The following is an 18,298-nucleotide window of genomic DNA, read 5'->3' as shown; positions in this document are numbered from 1 at the left end:
CCGCGTAAAGCCTTGCTAATTTTAAACTTTAACTTGTCCTGTGACCTCTGACCCGGAAGTACTAGTAATGTCGTGTAGCCGCTAGCTTCGGCAAGTGGGCAGCTGCTTACTGTGTTGTACAGTTCGTATGTGTTACAGTTTTTTATTCTGATATCACATCTGCTGTCACCGCCTGGCCTGATATTGATACGGTAGGTAGAATAATTAAGAAATAGCAAAAATATTTTTGCGTTCATTCAATCTGACAGAAAACGAGTTCTAGCATAGTTAGCAGTGGCTAATAAATTAGCTTTATCGTTAGCTAGCCTTCACATGCAGCAGCAAATCTGGAATAGTCAGAGCATTTTTCTCGTTTGTTGCCTTTATGTTCTGATGCAGCAATGCTTTGTTCATCCTTTGAACGTGCTCTAGAGCGGGTTCTGTGTGTCAGCGTCTGAGCTAACATCCCCACCCATGTTGGGTGTTCAGTCATTCAGCCCCACATTATTTTTATGCTGTCCTAAGTGAAAGAATTTACGTCCCATTGACTTATTGTCCGTTTATGAACATTTCCTCAATAAGTCAACATTACAACAAACAAAAGTGAGTAATGTGAGTCAACATGAACTTAACAAACTGAGTTAGGCATCATGAGGAGTTAAGCTGATAGTTAATGTTAGGTTTGATCATGTCTGATCTTCTAACACGGGGGTCAAACTCATTTCACTGGGGACCAAATTCAGCATCATGAGTCCTCAAAGGGCCAGATGTAACTCTTAAATGTAACTAAATGTAACTCAGTGTAATGTAACTAAATGTAACTCAGTGTAATGTAACTAAATGTAACTACTCCTTAATGTAACTAATAAATGTAACTAAATGTAACTCAGTGTAATGTAACTAAATGTAACTACTCCTTAATGTAACTAATAAATGTAACTAAATGTAACTCAGTGTAATGTAACTAAATGTAACTACTCCTTAATGTAACTAATAAATGTAACTAAATGTAACTCAGTGTAATGTAACTAAATGTAACTACTCCTTAATGTAACTAATAAATGTAACTAAATGTAACTCAGTGTAATGTAACTAAATGTAACTACTCCTTAATGTAACTAATAAATGTAACTAAATGTAACTCAGTGTAATGTAACTAAATGTAACTACTCCTTAATGTTAAATAACTGAATTTCTGACTGATTCTAGTTCCAAACATTACAGTTAGACAGAAAAAACATGTTTGTTTCTCTGTTCTAACATAAATCCTTTTCATTTGTCAGGTTATTAAACCCACAGAACTCCATCAATCAAGGATCAAACTATCAATAAAGAAAAATAACATCAGACACGAGTTAGGACATTAACTTTGTTCAAAGTTAAATTTAGCGTAATTACTGCTTTATCTATAATGTAGGTTTTGGTCAAAGCAACACTTTTGACCTATTTATTTTTAAACACCCTGCCCTTTTATGCTCTTGGGGGCCACATAAATTGATGTGGAGGTACCAAATTTGGCCCCCGGGCCTTGAGTTTGACACATGTTCTAATACATTACACATCTTGCTGTCAGTTCTGATGTGTATGTTTCTGTTGTTTCAGTGCTCAATGACGGCTTTGAGCAGCCATGGCTGTCGTGTCTTGGAAGGAGATTTTACTTTTGACTGGACTGGTGGTGGGATGTTACTGGAACAGTCTGTCTTGTGGTTTTGTGTTTGATGACGTCTCGGCAATCCTTGACAATAAGGACCTTCGACCTGCGACACCCCTCTGCAACTTATTTCTCAATGACTTCTGGGGAACACCGATGGCTGAGGTGAGGAACCCCTGCGTTTTATCTGTAAAAGCTTCCCTTTTGAATGCATATTGAAGCAATGTGTTATCGTAATAACCTATCTGTTTTGTTTTATATCAAGTTTTCATATTTAGTTTTGATAATTTGATTTTTGACAATTCCAATGCAGTCTCCTCAAATCAATTTGACTTTATAGGTACTTAGAGTCCGTCAAAAAGCGTCACATCTGACCTGTTTTTAACTGGAGTCGTATGTCCTTCACAGGAGCGGAGCCATAAATCTTACCGACCCTTGACAGTACTAACTTTCCGATTGAACTACCTCTTCAGTGAGCTGAGCGCAGCTTCCTATCATCTGCTCAACGTTGTGTTACACGCCATAGTGTGTGTGCTTTTTCTGCGAGTGTGCCGGTTGTTCCTCGACAACACATCCAGCTTGGTGGCAGCGTTGCTCTTTGCTGTGCACCCCATCCACACCGAAGCAGTAAGTACATGTTTACTGTATGTTATGACAATTTCAATATATCTGGTGTTTAGCTTGTGGCCACAATTACAATTAAAATATAAAATATCTATACCTTCATTAGTACTGGTATCTCCGTCCCCCGGTGGCTCATTCCATTGTGAAGACCCAGTGCAACCATTCATTATTACACACAAATACTCTGCATAAGTAGAAGAACAAATACAAGAAAATTGTGAATATTTACTGTATTTGTCATAAGGTTGATTGTGAAACAATTTTTCTGTGTGGGGTTTCATGATACTTCACCTCAGGCCAGTTGTAACCAACTGATTGTGAACGCAGATATTTAAACCCTTTTGAACCTGCTGTCGCTTTCATTCAGGTGACACAAAGCCTCCATTATGTGTCCTTATGGTTGTTGAAGAGGCGAGTAGTTTGTTTGCTTAAAAGGGAACCGTATGAGTCATGAGCATCAGTATCAGTTGATTCACTGTGTGAATGGTGGGGAAACTCTCCAGAGAGGGATGCATGCAGGATTTGAGAAGCTATCCATGTAGCATGTTGTTGTATGTTACCGCTGAAGGCCTGGCCATGCTTTACCCACGCTGTTTCTCCTGCAGTTTGCCCTTTGTTGTTAACCTGCTATTGAGCTGCTTCAGTAATCTGCGACCTGATGGTCTCCAACATTTGGATTTCCCTCTAAAATTTTACCTCACACCCAAAAACGAATCCCGTCGGTCTTTGGCAGAGCTCACAAAGACCGACAGCCAGACGTTTATATGAAGATTAGAAAGGAAGCAAACAAAAATAACCGCAAAAAATCTTTCACTGGCTTTTTTTTCTTTCTATCTGGCTTTTTATGGGTCTTTCTGAAAAATATTATGCCCAAGTAGGGCCTTCTGTAATGTACCCAGAATTGATTAGCGGGCAGGCCCCGACCAGAACAGAAGAATCAAAAACATTCTGCTTCTTGGAATGGGGGCTGCCATTATGCCGCCGTGGCGGTCGTCCTCGTGGTGTTGTCTCGTCAAAGCCGTGTCGCTCGGCGTGTTGAATGAAAACTATTTGCCTCAGAAACGTGTCCAGCAAATGCCCTTCACATTATCTCCTCTAGGAATTTCTCTTTCTAAGTCCATCGTTTGTTTTTGAGTATTATTCCAAGCACTGGGAGCTCCTTCATGATAAGAACTCAGAGTTGTTTGGTTGTCACACTGTCAGACTTCTTAAGGCCTGAGAAAGGACAGCGTGACCTACAGTGTACTACATGCTGGTCTGAGTGGAGCGTCTTCATTACAGTGCTTGTGTGTGAGTTTAAGGAATCCGTGTTAAACGTGTCGTGATTGACGTGACATGTTGTTTCCTCCACATGAGGGCAGTCATCCTTTACATGAGTGACAAATGTTGCTGTCAGGGAGGCTTTTTTATGGAGATGTTTTTCTTTTGATGATTTATGCGAGTCAACCTGATGACACCAGTAGTTACATGTGTAATGTTGTGAAACGGAGTGGAACAGTGTGTTACTTTACTGCTTGATATCACGTACATGTAGAATCGCCTGTCCTGGGTCACGCTGGGATAGTTTCTCACATGTCAGGCGTGGGAAATGCTGCGTGTGCTGTTGTTGTTGTTGTCTGTTGAAGCTGTTCCTCACGGTGAATCAGGACACTGTCGTCACCTCAGAGGTAACGTTCAAGCGCCTCGGGGTGACACCGGACAATACACCGCAGCTCATCCTGCTGTTCTGGTTTTTACTTACCTGAATAACTCGGAATTTATCTGCAACTCATTTATATTCAACATCAAAATAAAAAAGTACACGTCAGTGCTACGTTCCATATGAACCCAGTGACCTGTTCACCTTTTCACCAAATGTACTATAATTTAAAATGTAATTCAGTAAATCTGTGTGTACGTGGATGACTGACTGCTGTCCATCATCAGGTGACGGGGGTGGTGGGCAGAGCTGAGCTCCTCTCCTCAATATTCCTCCTGGCTGCATTCCTGGCCTACACCAAGTCCACCGGGGCAGACCACTCCATCGGTAAGCCTCAGGCTGGGGGTTTGTCTCAGGTCGGGGCTTCTCCTTCCTCTTGAACTCTCACTCAGTTCTCACTGCAAACAGCCAAAGCAGAGCAGGAAGTCAGACGTCACATTCCCACTTGTCGCTGTTGAACAAAGGGAATTAAGTGACCTGAAAGGTCTTTATATTGACTGGGTGGGAAAACCGAGCCATTCACGCTCCCTCTTTGTCTCTCTTTCTGCTCTGTGTGTGTGTGTGTGTGTGTGTGTGTGTTTAGATGTACACGCTGGAAATGTATTTCAGTGTTCAGTGATGTGATTGTGGTCTTTGTTCTTCTTCCAGTTTGGACTCCCATCGCTCTGACGGTTGTTCTTGTGGCTGCAGCAACACTGTGTAAAGAGCAGGGAATCACTGTTGTGGGCATCTGCTGTGTTCATGAGGTGTTTGTAGCACAAGGGGTAAGGCTCTGAGAACGTTCTCTCTGTTCCCATCACTCACGCCTGGCTCGCTTTGTGCTGTGAAGTGTGTGGAGGACGTTGTTGAACAACAGGGATTTGAATCTGAACATGTTTGGGGGCCGTTGTAACTTCAGGTTGACCATTTCTTTCTGTCGCTGCCTGTAGTTTACGTTGCCGATGCTGCTGGACACACTGCGCCACGTTCTGCAGGGCAAAGGGGGTTTCCCCTACGCTCTGCTCCAAACGCTGCTGAAGCTCATCGTTCTGGTCATCAGCACCCTGCTGCTCGTCATCATCAGGGTCCAAGTCATCCAATCCCAGCTGCCTGTCTTCACCAGGTAGGCTGTGTCATCCCGCCAGCTGCAGGAACCCTTCACAAATGTCGTCCCCCCCTTTTGCGAGCAGCGTTTATGAGTCCATTAATAATATGTTTGACAGAGATGTGAAAACACAAAGCAGACCAACACTAACACTACAACACTACATCCAGCTTGTTTTTATTAGAAGAAAATGGTATGATGTAATAATGTTTTGAAAAACACACACACTCCAAAAGTCACAGACAGTGTCTCACCGCGCCAACGAGACGATGAATATCGATTTAATCTCCTGAGAGGTTTGTTGTTCTGAGAGATGAAGTCAGAGAGTGTCCAGCCTGTCCTGTTAGTATAGTACAGTAGTATTAGTAGTACAGTAATCCCTCGTTTGTTTGTGCTTCAAGATGTAGTCACATGATACCGTACGCACATTCTATTGGCTGACAGCATGTGTTAAAGAAACACTGCTATATTGTGGAATTTTGTTTTTCACTGGTGGTCCCGGAGCGCGTTAACCACAAGGAACGAGGTATCACTGTATTATTATTACTATTATTATTATTATTATTATTAGTAGTAGTAGTACTACTATTATTTTATTATTATTATTAGTAGTACTACTGTTATTATTTTATTATCATCATTATTATTATATTATTACTATTATTATCATTACTACTACTACTATTATTATTATTATTGTTACTACTACTATTATTATTATCATTATTATTATTATTATTGTTGTTGTTGTTACTACTATTATTATTATTTTATTATTATTATTATTATTATTGTTATTACTATTATTATTATTATTACTATTATTATGTGGCCTGGGGTTGTGGCCCTCAGCAGGGAGGCGGTTCATTTGTTGACCTTCATGTGGTCTCATGTGATCGTTCCTGATATAGAAGTCCTATTGAAGCCACTGTCTTTGGGTAAATTAGTCGCCTTGTGTCCGTATCGTTTTCATTCCAGCTTTGTTAAAACATGAATGTCAATGTTTATCAAGCCATAGACCATGGATCTTGTCAATGTAAAGATTTATTGCTTACTCTAAATTACAGCTTTATTTGCTTTGCATTTAATCAAATGTGAGCTCAGAGATTAAACTGTCAGAATGCGATCGGGTCTGTACTTGCATAAACCTTTGTAGCAGTAAACTGCAGCCACAAACATTTATGGGAGCACGCTGCATGGAGCTGTTATTAGTAGTAGTACTCAGGTGTGGGCTGCCTGCACGGCCTCCACGGGGAACAATGTGCCTTCGACCACATGTTAGTGCTGCTGAAGTGTTGAGTCTATATAACCTCTGGATTGTCTCCACAGGTTAGAGATAAGATGCCTCACAATTAGCCTTTTCTTTATGTGTTAATCCTCCAGCAGTAATCCTGAAGATGTCTCCAGATTGTCTGAGGAGTTTCTCTCGAGTCATAACAACAATGTATTACGTATTGTTATTATCACCAGTTGTCATCGGCGCTCTGAAGAAAATCCCCACATTTTCCTGTTCTACATTCTTAGGACACTCCCCTTTAATTCTGTTCAAATTCAAGTCAGCCCAAATTTCTTTTACCGTTGCCTTGCCGAACAGAATGAGACAGCGTTTCCCAGAGGTCATTACAGGAAAAACAGATATAAATAGAAATTTCTCAGAATTTATCCAAAATAAAATGCTTAAAACAGCAGCAAACACTATAAATCAATCAGTAAAAGGAAATCATGAGGCAAATCTGTAACTCAGCAGCCTGTGGTTGGAATCCATTCATCATCCTCTGAGTCTGTGCTTTCATAGGCCTGAATCTGTGGCCTGAAGGTAGAACATCTCTTGTTTTGAAGAGGTCTTTAAGGATGATCAGAGTCTTGTGAAGCTCAGGCTTTGGGTAAATCCTCTACATCAGGAAGGTGACACATCCATCCCAGCAGTACTGATGATGACCCAGTAGGTTGTCAGTCTACTGTAAGGATGTTTAAGGCAGTGATGCCTGTAGGTTGGATCGCAGTCTGCTGGACACATGAACAGTTAATGCTCAGTTCGATGGCGTCCCAGATAGCGCTGCCAACATGAGCTGAAAGCCGTATCTCCATCAGGAAACTCAGGATCAGGTGACAGGCAGGGAGCAGGGAGTGCTGCTCCTCAGGTCCATGTGGGACGATGGTATCAAGAGGCGGAACTAGAGCCCATGTGGAGGCTTCTGGCGGAAGACTCATCAAGGAGAGAGGCTACAGAGTTTATTGTGGTTGATACAGCAGCCTTCATAGGACGCTTCAGGCGATAAGCAAACTGGGAAGGAGAGGGGCTTGCTGCGATGTGGGGGGGCGATAAGACCTTCAAAGCACTTCATCACTATGAGGGTCAGGGAAACAGACTGGGAGTCGCTCAGACGGGCCACTGGTCTCTGCTACTGGGATGGCTGAGGTGGTTCTGATGGGTCTGGGATCATGATGCTAAACATGCTGACGGACAGAGGCTCACCTCTATTATATATAGTATATACGTATAACAATATTTTCAAGATGAATCCCAACTGGTTAGATTACTTGGGGGCTCCACGGGCTTTAGCGTGTCCAGTACCCATGAGGACAGATGTAGTTATCACAGGTTTAATCTGCACTACTTGAGGAATTGCGCGAGTCACTCGATCTTGATCTTGTTATGAAGTTGTTGCAAACAGCTGATAAATTGTGTATTTTGCAGGGAAAAAAAACAAATTTAGAGAGAGAGTTGTTTAATTTCACTGCCAACCAAAGATCACAAACATTAATTCCTTTGTAATCAGATTTTATAGCCTTAATATGTTTCACCACTCTGACGAAATCCTCTGTGTCATTGGTTCATCGTGACTCCACATTTTAAAGCTTCATTGTGCCTCTTCAAACTGAAACGGGTGACTGACCTCAACCAACAACCGAGATCCTTTATGCTCAATTTACAGGAGTAGTTTTGTTTCACTCAGGTGATGTTTCACTGCTTTCCTGTGTATATTGAGTGTAATTTTGTAACCTGGGCAACCGGGCTATGGCTGCACTATTGATCGTTATTATTTTCACCAACCGGGCTTTTTCAGTTTTCTTTTTTGCCATTGCAGGTAACGGTAGCAAGATTTCTACTCACGGTCTCATACCTTAAATATATTATTGAGATGGCTTGTAATTCAACACTGTCAAAGTACAGGACCTTCAGTGCAAAATTGGGGGGTAAGTCGAGAAAATGATCGACCACCATAAGTTGCGTTTTAGGTTGGGTCTAAAAAATTCTGTTGCATTGAACAGTTTAAATTCCTTTATTTTTGTATTTGTTTACTACACGCAACTGCTATATAATATACTTGCCAGTAAATATTAATTTATAAAGGGAGAGGAATAATTTTGTTTTCAATTGAGGATGAAAACATGAAATGTGTTCTAATCAGATTTAGTGCTGGGATGTGTTTCACAACTCTTACAAAATTCTCTGTCATTACTTTCATTGTGACACAGCAAAGCTCAATTTTATCTCCTTAAACTGAGGCCTGTGACCGACCACAACCAACAAATGTGTTCCTTCATACTGGAGTTACATGATCCACTGTGGTTTCCATACACAAGTGTTTTCCTGTGTTTTTTACGGTGGTTTTATAACCTGGGCTGTCGGGTCAACTCTCCCTTCACCCATGTTCAACCTCCTGTTTCCTTTCATGCAGCGTAGCTGACGATGGCAAGATGTTTGCTGATCAAGTCTTGCTATTGTACGTGTCTTTAATTCGCTGTTTAGACGATAAATGATTCCATCCCGCTTCAAAGTGGTGATGTAATGTCAGTGTTCATGTGATCGTCCGTTAGTCCACCAAATATCTTCATAACCGTTCAGATAGAAAAGCACATGACTCAGGCACCAAAGGGGATGAAAATGAGATGATGACCATGACCTCGAGAAAACTAGGTCAAGGTCAAATTTCAACTTTTGTACACTCAGGAACCAGATAAGATAGAAAAATGAGGGAGAAGGTCAGTGTGAGTAAGACTGTAGATCAAAGCTTATGCTTTGATCTATGAAAGTAGGTCAGAGTACTAGCTTTGACCTTTGACGTATGCCAGTAGGTCAAGGTAACATTTGAATTCTGGGGTGTCTTGGGATGTTGGAGTCTCTGACTCTGACTAGTTTTGTTTGTCGTGGTTGCAAACAGCCTGTGGGTGTATTACTGCCTTCTGGTAGTAACACTGATTTATTATCAGGTGAAACATCATCACCATTGGTATTTCAGGTCTTTAGGTTCATTGGTTTGTTATTTTGGATGCTTTTTACATTTTTTGGGGTGCAAGTTTTTTTTATAACTCAATCCCTTGTAGTTAGTGCATTAGGTGATGATATAATCTAATCCCATAAACACTCCGCTCTTGTTTTTCCATCTCTAGTCTCATAATGTTAATGTCTAACAATGTGTTAGTGATCCTGTAGTTCTGATGATCCCATGACAGATCGCCGGATGGACTTTTATTCTCTGAGCCCCCTTGTGTTGCAGGTTTGATAACCCTGCAGCGGTCAGCTCCACCCCCACCCGACAGATGACGTTCAACTACCTTCTTCCTGTGAACGCGTGGCTCCTCTTGAACCCGTCCGAGCTGTGCTGCGACTGGACGATGGGCACCATCCCGCTGGTGGAGTCTCTGCTGGACCTGCGGAACCTGGCCACGCTGGCGTTCTACTCGGTGTTGGGCCTGCTGTCGTACCACAGCCTGCGCTACAAGAACAGCTCTGCCAAGACCGTCATTATGGTGAGAGGGAGTTCTGTCAGCTCGTAAAAATGTGCTGTAATTCATAGTTAGTCACTGCACTGCATGTGGGCTCGTAAAAAGTCAGTGCAGTTTTTTTTACACCTATTAACATTATAGATGTATGTTTCAAACATGTGTCTTCCTGTAAAGTTCAAACATGTTGATTCTCAGTTGACATACTAATCATACATGTTTCCTCTTTCTTTACATCGGGGGGGGGGGGGGGGGTCAGACTCATTTACACTGAGGGCCACATCAGCATCATGTCTGTTCTCAAAGGGCCAGATGTAACTAATAAATGTAACTCAATGTAACTACTCCTTAATGTAGCTAATAAATATAACTCAGTGTAATGTAACTAAATGTAACTACTCCTTAATGTAACTAATAAATGTAACTAAATGTAACTCAGTGTAATGTAACTACTCCTTAATGTAACTAATAAATGTAACTAAATGTAACTACTCCTTAATGTAACTAATAAATGTAACTAAATGTAACTCAGTGTAATGTAACTAAATGTAACTACTCCTTAATGTAACTAATAAATGTAACTAAATGTAACTCAGTGTAATGTAACTAAATGTAACTACTCCTTAATGTAACTAATAAATGTAACTAAATGTAACTCAGTGTAATGTAACTAAATGTAACTACTCCTTAATGTAACTAATAAATGTAACTAAATGTAACTCAGTGTAATGTAACTAAATGTAACTACTCCTTAATGTAACTAATAAATGTAACTAAATGTAACTCAGTGTAATGTAACTAAATGTAACTACTCCTTAATGTAACTAATAAATGTAAATAAATGTAACTCAGTGTAATGTAACTAAATGTAACTACTCCTTAATGTAACTAATAAATGTAACTAAATGTAACTCAGTGTAATGTAACTAAATGTAACTACTCCTTAATGTAACTAATAAATGTAACTAAATGTAACTCAGTGTAATGTAACTAAATGTAACTACTCCTTAATGTAACTAATAAATGTAACTAAATATAACTCAGTGTAATGTAACTAAATGTAACTACTCCTTAATGTAACTAATAAATGTAACTAAATGTAACTCAGTGTAATGTAACTAAATGTAACTACTCCTTAATGTTAAATAACTGAATTTCTGACTGATTCTAGTTCCAAACATTACAGTTAGACAGAAAAAACATGTTTGTTTGTTTCTCTGTTCTAACATGAATCCTTTTCATTTGTCAGGTTATTAAACCCACAGAACTCCATCAATCAAGGATCAAACTATCAATCAATAAAGAAAAATAACATCAGACACAAGTTAGGACGTTAACTTTGTTCACTGCGTTTAGTCAGAGTTAAAATGGGCTGAACTACTGCATTGTGGGAAATGTAGTGTAGTTTCAGGTCAAAGCACACTTTTAACCTATTTATTTTAGACACCCTGACCTTTTATTCTCTTGCGGGCCACATTAAATGATGTGGAGGGCCACATTTGGCCCCCGGGCCTTGAGTTTGACACGTGTTCCTTACATCACACACTGACAGTGTGAAGCTGTCGGCGTGTGGATCTGCAAACACTTGATGGTCATAACTGACCTGTCACTAGGCTCAAAGGTCAACTGCTAATGATGATGTCATTTTATATCCAAGAGGACATCGGTCAAATTCGATGACGCTATGATATTATCACGCTCAATATAAAGAGACAATTCCTGATGTTTAGACACGTCCAATGGACCGCCTTCTTCCTGTTTGAAGCCCCGCCTCATTCATTCTGTCTTTTACTAGATGAATAATTTCTGTCAGAGGGACAAATTAGGTTGTATTGCATAACGGACACACGGCTCTCTAAATTCACGGTTAGCAAACTTCCTCACTATGTAGCTGTTGGAATAAAGTTTATTAAAGTATAGTTTACAGCGCAGAAAGGAGCCGACTGCGAGCTCTGTGTGACCTCTGTGCTGTTTACTCTGGCCTGCTGGGAGCCCTTCAGAAGACGTGGCCGTCAGCCATCACAGAGCATGAGAGGCTGAGGAGGCCTCCAACAGGGAGGCTGACCCTCCACCACACTGGAGGATCACAGTCCTGAATGTCTGACATTGAATTACATGTACGTGTACACACGTATGTAATGATGTGAAGAGCGCCACACGCTCCAAACGTCCTCTGTGGGCTCAGTCGTGTTCCGTTAGTGACACTACACAGGCGTTGGTGCTGAGCGGTGGATCCATCAGCTGTACAGACCTGAGTCTGTCTGTCAGGCTTGTTTCAGGCCCGAACCGTCTGCTCAGTGGTCTGGTTCTGTCTCCCTCCTCCAGGCTCTGTCTCTGATCGTCCTGCCTTTCATTCCTGCGTCCAATCTGTTCTTCCCCGTGGGTTTCGTTGTGGCAGAGAGGGTACTTTATGTCCCCAGCATGGGCTTCTGTGTTCTGGTAGCACATGGCTTCAGGATCGTCTCTCACAGAGGGTGAGTTTCCCTTCCTGCCGGTATTCCTTATCCTCACGGTTCAGTTTGCTGTGTCACGTCAAACTGGTCAAACGTCTGTTTTTAGACGCTTGCAGAAGATTTCCTGGCTGGTAATCGGGGTGCTTTTAACCACGCATGCAGTGAAAACCTTCTGTCGGAATCTGGACTGGCATTCGGAGTACACGCTCTTCACCTCTGCTCTGAAGGTGGGTTTGAACCGCCGTCACGTCACGTTTAACCAGCTTCTGCTGCAGCTTCCTGCCAGCGCTGGAACACAGCGCTAATATCTGAGATAGTACATCACACAGTCAATGCAGGACTTTAAAGTGGTTCACACACACACACACACACACACACACACACACACACACACACACACACACAGGCTTTTATGGGTGAAGTGTAGAGTTTTTCTGTTTGTCATTAGAAGGCGATGCCTCATTTTCCCACAAGCCTCAGGAGACTCAGAGAATTCCTTCTCTCAGTCTCTCCTTTGTAAAGTAAATAAAAAGCCCTGAGCCTAAGCGTAGAGATGTGTGTGTGTGTGTGGTGGGGGGGTAACTCCAATGGGTAACCCTGACCCCACTGGCTTTCAGACCTAATGACTTTCTATCAAAGGCTTGTAAATGAGTCCTCTTTGCGTTTTTTTAATGATGATTAATTTGTCTTGCAAGATGTAAAACAAGTTTATTATCATCTTTCTCAAACTGTCTGCAGGTCAACAAGAATAATGCCAAGTTGTGGAATAATGTTGGCCATGCTCTGGAGAACCAAAACAATTATGCAAAAGCGCTGCAGTATTTTCTCCAGGCCACTCGTGTTCAGCCAGGTAGGAGCCGTAAATCACACAGGAATTAACGATTCATAAATCTCTACAGTATTTTCACATTTGTAAAAAGTGATGTTCTTACAAACAATAAAAATGCTTCTGTCTGGGCTTGTCCAAAGAAATAATGTGTTCTTAGTGGGACACACGGACAGATAAGCATCTTGTCAATTGATGTTCTAGCTGTTTTTATTAGCAGCTGTTTGCGTGATGCCTGCAGACCACGTGATCACTTAGGGGCTGCATGAAACCAAAGAGGACGGGTGGTTCATAAACCTGGCAGTTATACCTTAGTCTTAGCCAGTCAAATTTTATATCTCATCGGGTTTCAGAGATGTGTACCTAAAAAGGTATAAAAGTGAAAATGTGACCTTGACCTAGTTTTTCAAGGTCAAGGTTGTGATCTAATTTCATCCCCTTTCCTCCCTGAATATAACGCCTTTTGTTTCGTCTTTCTGTCTCATCCGGTTCCTGAGATATGTGCAAAAACATATACAAAAGTTGAAAATTGACCTTGACCCAGATTTCTCAAGGTCAAGCTCATCATCTCATCTTCCTCCCCTTTGCTGCCTGAGTAATGTGCTTTTTGTTTCATCTTCTATCCGCAACGGTTGTGAAGATATTTGGTGGACTAACGGACAAACGAACGGACGAACACACAGACACTGACATCACGACACATCACCGCTTTGAAGCGGGACGGAATAAAGACAGTCATAATAAAATTCTAAACTAGTTGAATATAATACAGCACAAAGGGCTGTAAGTGAATATATCAGTGTATGATCCTCACATGACGAGTACATTAGATTATTGTCAGAGATCTTACTGGTCATCAGCAGACGACTGTTTGAACATCAATCTAAATGCTTGTATTGCAACCTCATCCTGTTCCCCCGGCGTCTTGTTTATTTTTGAGTCCGAGGGTCCGCTAAGGTCATCGTCTCTAACATTTCAGGAAGCCTGTTGTCATCGGCAACATCATCGCATTGTTGATTAATGACTGGCGAGTGTTTCCCTGAGGTTAATGATGCGAATACATTAAAAGATAAGAGACTCCTGCTGTGCTAATCATCCATCAACAGTTTGGGGCTTGCTGAGCCTCTTTCAACACACTTCCCAAAATAATTTATCGTCCGTTTTCTTCTTGTGTCCTTACAGCAAGCAGATTTCGTTCTTAAGAAGAAAAAAGTAGCGTGTTTGTAGAGTTTTTGTTATTTTTTTACATATATTTGATATTTTGAGAGGAAAAAACACAGGAAAACTTGGAAAAAATGAAGAACATTTTTCTGTTGGATCAAAATATCTTCTATGTTTTCTCTACAGATGACATTGGTGCTCACATGAATGTTGGAAGAACCTACAAGAACCTGAACAAGTCCAGAGAGGCAGAAGAAGCCTACTTGGTTGCCAAGTCCCTCATGCCACAGGTAGGACGGTCACATGGTCACAGGTGTGGTTTGATTTAACCTGATGGAAAAGAACAGTTGAACCAGCCCTTACGCCAGAGTCATCCTCTTTTACCGTCGTATGAAATAGAGAAGCTGTTGATGACATGTGACCACTGCAGAAGAGCTAACCCAGCCGTCACAGCATTCTGTTACCTGAAGAATGATGCCAGTGGTTTGCTGCCACGTGTTAGCATAGCATTTTATTGTCAGTGACACTTAAGGGTTTTTTTCCATGTAGTTGCATTCAAACCTACATGGTGATGAAAACCTCAGGGGGGGGTCTGCTCCACGGCGCCGACACTGATTCCTTCCCTTTCAACAGGTCATTCCTGGGAAGAAGTACGCGACTCGTGTGGCCCCCAACCATCTGAACGTTTACATAAACCTGGCCAATCTGATCCGGGCCAACGAGTCGAGGCTGGAGGAAGCCGACCAGCTCTACAGACAGGCCATCAGCATGAGGCCCGACTTCAAACAGGCCTACATCAGCAGGCAAGACCCTCGTTCCCCCGTCGGCACGGGTCAGGCTCCCAGGGGCCTCCCGCCGGCGTTCGGTCCCCACACGGACCCATGAACACCATCAGTCTGCTCCAGCTGAGGAGTTTAAACCACATTTCATAGCCTGCAGCCTCTCCAAAGGGTCGTGTCAGGTGATCACATTCACCTGTGATAGGGGGTGTGGTCCGTTCACACCTGCACAAGACGGGTTCCGTGAGCGGGGGCGTGTCTGGCTTGTTACCCCCCGCTTCAGAGCGGTGATGTTTGTAATCGTCTGTGTTCGTGTGTTCATATCTTCACACCCGTTGCAGATAGAAGATGAAACAAAGAGCACATGACTCAGGCAGCACAGGGGAGGAAGATGAGATGAAGACCTTGACCTTGAGTAACCTAGGTCTGGTCAAATTTCAACTTTTGTACATGTTTTTGCAGATATCTCTGGATAGATAGACAAAACAAAAGGCGTTACATTCAGGGAGGAAAGGGGATGAAAATCAGATCACAACCCTGACCTTGAAAAACTAGGTCAAGGTCAAATTTTCTACCTCTTTCAGTACACATCTCTGAAACCTGATGAGATATAATCACAAAACAAAAAGCAAATTTTTCAGGAAGCCAGAGGCACAAATGCGATGATGTCACAGGATGTCGTCTCTAACTGCCTTGTTGTTTATCTGAATAAGTAGATTTTTAACTTACTGAGTCCCTCCTCGGGTGTGACTCGGTCCATGTCCGTATCCTTCGGTGTCGGTCCAGCTGCTGCCCCGGTGCCGGCGTGAAGCTGGCTGGGATCAGCTGCTTTGTGACCCTCGGGAGCTCACATCCCTTAATTTACATGACTTGGAGGCTGAACTCACAACTGACTTGTTTTGAGCGCAGCTGTCGTACCAACATGCAAAACTAAACAAGCAGGTCGGGATGGCAGAGAGAGGTGTTCTGGGCCGACTTCCAGCTGAGCCCTGGAGCGGGTCGCTGGTGCGAAAGCAAACACACCGTGTTTACAATGTTATTAGAGGAACAGTTTAAACGCCAGATAGAATAAGTAGAAAATGATTGATTGTAGATTGAGTGTAAAGAGACATGCCTTAACTCAAAACCATTTGATAACCGTGGCAGCACCGGTTACTGGTGGTGACGGTCCTTCACCTGACTAATGGAGCAGAAACTGACTGTGACAGAGATCCCACGGTGATAAGCCCGAGTCATTACCCTACATACCGCCTGTTTACTGCCTGTCTCTACCTGTTCATTATAATTCAGAACAAAAATAACAGGTTTCATAATTATTAAATGCTTTTTGTGACATGAGAATGTTAACCAACACATCAGAAGCGTCAGCGTGTGAGTCATCAGTGTGTGCTTTCCCCACGTGGGTTCTGATCAGGCGGCGTGATGGTCGCCCGAATCAAAGTCACCTAGGAGTTGGATTGAGCCAAACCAAAAACCATCATGAGTTTGTGTGAAGGGAAGCTCTTGGTTTACAGTAATCCATCCTTGATTCGCACTTCAAGACGCACGGCTTCACTACATCGCAGATTTTTAGTCGGTCGTCACGTAATGACAGCATCCAGAAGAGCACTGTCAAAGAAACACTTTAATGTGCTTTAAACAGTCTATCAGAGTGTTTTAAAGGTAATACAGATAGAAGGTGGTTTCATATCAGTATGGGGGGGTGGGGGTGGTTAAAACTGTTTAAATTGCCGTAAAAAATAAAACAAGGCAGTCAGAGACTGCATCATCCCGCGACACCCCTGAACTCAACATTGACCCTGACCTACACATCTTTGTGTCTCTGGCTTCCTGAAAATGTTGCTCTTAGTTCAGTGATTATTTCTCATCAGGTTTCAGAGACGTGGACCTGAAAAAGTAGAAAAGTGTTCCCTCGTTCCTGGTGTTTAATGCGTTCCAGCAACCACACGCGATTATCGAATTCCTCAGTAGAACAACAAACTATTTTATTATTTACGGTAATTTAAATGTTTCTGAACCCCCCCATCCTGATATTAAACACGTTCTATCTGTATCACCTCTAAAACTCTCTGATAGACTGTTTAAAACACTTTCTGTATCATGGAAGTCAGAGACTCACTGAACGTAGAACACTTCAGGATGATGTCAGCCAATAGGATGAGAGTACGGTATCATGTGACTGCCTACTAAAAATCTGTGGAGTACAAAAGTTGAAATTTGACCTTGACCTAGTTTTCTCAAGGTCAAGCTCGTCATTTCATCTCCATCCCCTGTGCTGCCTGAGTCATGTGCTTTTGTTTCATCTTTCTGTCTGAACGGTTGTGGAGACGTTTGGTGGACGGACAGACGGACACTGACACAACAACACCCCCCCTTCGTTGGATGTAATCACTCTATCGCAGAATTTCCTCTGTCATTAACCGTGAATAACGAGGGCTGACTAATTCATTTTGTTGTGAAATTGAAACCTTTTTGTTGGACATCCATCGACTCACGTTGGACTATTTCCTGTTGTACCCGATGCTCACGGCTTCCAGAGGGGAGCTGCTGCTGAAGATGAACAAGCTGACGGAAGCGCGTGACGCCTACCTGCGGGCCCTGGAGCTGGACCGCTCCAACGCCGACCTGTGGTACAACCTGGCCATCGTCAACATCGAGATGAAGGACCCGTCAGGAGCCCTGAAGAACTTCAACCACGCCCTGGAGCTCAACCCACGCCACAAGCTGGCGCTCTTCAATTCAGCGCTCCTCATGCAGGAGTCAGGTGAGTGACACCCGACAGGTGTCATCAGACACACCCCTCTGATGACGCTGACCTCCAGCTGAGACAGGTGTGTGTCTGTCAGGCCCTGTTGATGAATCCTTAGATGAGGTTACAGATTAGCCACTGATGGTGTTCTGCCTCCTCATGATTTACTCTCCTGCCCTTCTTACCAAACTAAACCGAAATTCACCAGCGTGTGGATTAGTGAGAAAGTTCACCAGCGCCGTTCAGACAAACAGGGACTGACGTGACTCACCAGGACACGAGCGCTCAAGCAGGAATGAGTTTACAATGAGACCATTCTTCTGTTTATCTGGTGTTAATCCAACCAGAGTCATCATCAGTGTGAGTCAGGAACGTAGCGTGAGCAGAGCAGACGGCGCCCTGAGGCCGTGTTGGTGCCCCGATTCACCGCCGATTCACCGCCGGCAGGGAGACGGCAGCAGAGACCGCATCTCGTTCTTTACCACGTGTTGGCGGGTGGCTAAAACATCGGTGAGACTGCATCTCGTTCTTTACCACGTGTTGGTGGATGGATACGACATTAGTG

At 42.7% G+C, this 18,298-nt stretch overlaps 1 protein-coding gene across 2 annotated transcripts in view; it reads left to right on the top strand.

Annotated features, from left to right (window-relative positions):
• The first annotated feature begins 52 nt into the window (after positions 1 to 52).
• Positions 53 to 18,298, top strand: part of tmtc3 (transmembrane O-mannosyltransferase targeting cadherins 3) — a 44,214-nt gene continuing 25,968 nt past the window's right edge. The window contains exons 1-13 of one of the 2 annotated variants that reach the window (XM_068312562.1): positions 53 to 191; positions 1,582 to 1,795; positions 2,039 to 2,257; positions 4,181 to 4,280; positions 4,602 to 4,717; positions 4,883 to 5,055; positions 9,540 to 9,792; positions 12,091 to 12,239; positions 12,325 to 12,445; positions 12,957 to 13,068; positions 14,392 to 14,495; positions 14,839 to 15,008; positions 17,522 to 17,748. In XM_068312562.1, coding sequence (XP_068168663.1) covers positions 1,607 to 1,795; positions 2,039 to 2,257; positions 4,181 to 4,280; positions 4,602 to 4,717; positions 4,883 to 5,055; positions 9,540 to 9,792; positions 12,091 to 12,239; positions 12,325 to 12,445; positions 12,957 to 13,068; positions 14,392 to 14,495; positions 14,839 to 15,008; positions 17,522 to 17,748 — 1,933 coding nt within the window. In that variant the 5' untranslated portion in view covers positions 53 to 191; positions 1,582 to 1,606. The remainder of the gene's footprint in view (positions 192 to 1,581; positions 1,796 to 2,038; positions 2,258 to 4,180; positions 4,281 to 4,601; positions 4,718 to 4,882; positions 5,056 to 9,539; positions 9,793 to 12,090; positions 12,240 to 12,324; positions 12,446 to 12,956; positions 13,069 to 14,391; positions 14,496 to 14,838; positions 15,009 to 17,521; positions 17,749 to 18,298) is intronic. The other variant, XM_068312563.1, reaches the window with a different exon arrangement.

This window comes from Antennarius striatus, chromosome 4, assembly GCF_040054535.1.
Source record: "Antennarius striatus isolate MH-2024 chromosome 4, ASM4005453v1, whole genome shotgun sequence".
Lineage (NCBI taxonomy): Eukaryota > Metazoa > Chordata > Actinopteri > Lophiiformes > Antennariidae > Antennarius > Antennarius striatus.
Note: the sequence above shows the minus strand (reverse complement) of the source record. Positions and strands in the feature narration are given on the sequence as shown.